Source organism: Microtus ochrogaster, chromosome 7 (genome assembly GCF_000317375.1).
Source record: "Microtus ochrogaster isolate Prairie Vole_2 chromosome 7, MicOch1.0, whole genome shotgun sequence".
Taxonomy (NCBI): domain Eukaryota; kingdom Metazoa; phylum Chordata; class Mammalia; order Rodentia; family Cricetidae; genus Microtus; species Microtus ochrogaster.
The window spans coordinates 3855245-3857248 of NC_022014.1; the positions used below are offsets into that span (position 1 = coordinate 3855245).

A 2004-nucleotide genomic window follows, 5' to 3' on the forward strand; every position below is an offset into this window, starting at 1 on the left:
CTCTGGAGGCAGTGGCAGGGAGATCTCTGTGAAACCAGCCTGGTCTACAGCACAAGTTCCAGGACAGCCAAGGCTACAAAGAGAAACCCTGTCTCAAAAGACCAAAAAAAAATAAGAAAGAGGAAGGTTTGTCTTGTTATTTTATATGAGTGTTTCTCTGTGTTAGTTTAAACCACGTGTGTGCTGTGCCTGCAGAGATCAGAAGAGGATGCTGGGTCCCTTGGAACTGGAGTTACAGTTTTAAACTGCCTGAGCTGGTTGCTGGGAATTGAACTCAGGTCTTCTGAAAGAGAAGTAAGCACTCCTAACCATCCAGCCATCTCTGGCCCACAGAGTCAGGCTTTCAAAGCATTACTGGGAACCTGTCCCTAGCTTTTCATTACTTGGAACCCATAACCTCTTCTGTTAACGCATAAACTCTGTGAAAAGAAGTTGTTCTCCAGAGTTAGTGATGACTTGTCAGAGCGATTATTTATCTTCCTAACCCTTTTAGAAAAAAACAAACAAAACCAAGTCCTTTAAAAGGTGAACTTTCAGTGCATGTACTAAAATGGTTTTCAATCCTCTAGGTGTGAGAGATGACTGACTGGTTGACAGAAAGTCCCCAAGGACGGGGCTGCAAGATTTAGCTACTCTTAGTTCCCTTCCTGGCAGCCTGGAACCTGCCTCCCAGGCACCTCAGGCGCCATGGACTCCCCAGGGTACAACTGCTTTGTGGACAGGAACAAGATGGACGCGTCCATCCAGGACCTGGGGCCAAAGGAACTGAACTGCACTGAGCTTCAGGAATTGAAGCAACTGGCACGCCAGGGCTACTGGGCTCAGAGCCACGCCCTGCGAGGGAAAGTGTACCAGCGCCTGATCCGGGACATCCCCTGCCGCACGGTCACACCTGATGCCAGTGTGTACAGCGACATCGTGGGCAAGATTGTGGGCAAGCACAGCAGCAGTAGCCTGCCCTTGCCCGAGTTTGTGGACAACACTCAGGTGCCCACCTACTGCCTGAACACGCGGGGTGAGGGGGCTGTGCGCAAGATTCTGCTGTGTATCGCCAATCAGTTCCCCGACATCTCCTTCTGCCCTGCCCTGCCGGCCGTGGTGGCCCTGCTGCTGCACTACAGCATCGACGAGGCTGAGTGCTTCGAAAAGGCTTGCCGCATCCTGGCCTGCAACGACCCCAGCAAGAAGCTCATTGACCAGAGCTTCCTGGCCTTCGAGTCCTCCTGCATGACGTTTGGGGACCTGGTGAACAAGTACTGCCAGGCGGCCCACAAACTGATGGTAGCTGTGTCAGAGGATGTCCTGCAGGTCTACTCTGACTGGCAGCGGTGGCTGTTTGGGGAGCTGCCCCTCAACTACTTTGCCCGTGTCTTTGATGTCTTCCTTGTAGAAGGCTACAAGGTATTATATCGAGTCGCTCTGGCCATCCTCAAGTTCTTCCACAAGGTGAGAGCAGGCCAGCCCCTCGAATCAGACAACGTAAAGCAAGACATCCGCGTGTTTGTCAAGGACATTGCCAAGACGGTGTCCCCTGAGAAGCTACTGGAGAAGGCCTTTGCCATCCGCCTGTTTTCCCGCAAGGAGATCCAGCTCTTGCAAATGGCCAATGAGAAAGCACTAAAGCAAAAGGGCATTACTGTCAAGCAGAAGAGGTAGGTGGGTCCCGGGATCCTGTGCATTGCCTGTGTGCTCATGCCTCTGTTTGTAAGTTAAGTGTGTGTGAATACATGTGTGTGCTGTGTGTATGTGTGAGTGTGCGTGTGCCTATGCTGTGAGCATATTGTGTTTGTGGAGTGGGAAGCTTTAGTGGAACGCATCCATGAGGTCTGAGCATGAGCTTGTCCAGCCAGCCGTTGGTCTGCTTCTAGCCTTCTGTCTGTCCACCTGCTCACGTGTGGACAGAAAGATACTAGAAAAGCCGGGCGGTGGTGGCGCATGCCTTTAATCCTAGCACTCGGGAGGCAGAGGCAGGCGGATCTCTGTGAGTTCGAGGCCAGCCTGGTC

At 52.4% G+C, this 2004-nt stretch overlaps 1 protein-coding gene across 3 annotated transcripts in view; it reads left to right on the top strand.

Annotated features, from left to right (window-relative positions):
- Window positions 1–658: 658 nt before the first annotated feature.
- The window catches only part of Tbc1d24 (TBC1 domain family member 24), a 7891-nt gene continuing 6545 nt past the window's right edge, over window positions 659–2004 (top strand). For all 3 annotated transcript variants that reach the window (XM_026780682.1, XM_026780683.1, XM_026780684.1), the window contains exon 1: window positions 659–1652. In XM_026780682.1, the coding sequence (XP_026636483.1) occupies window positions 688–1652 (965 nt within the window). In that variant the 5' untranslated portion in view covers window positions 659–687. The remainder of the gene's footprint in view (window positions 1653–2004) is intronic.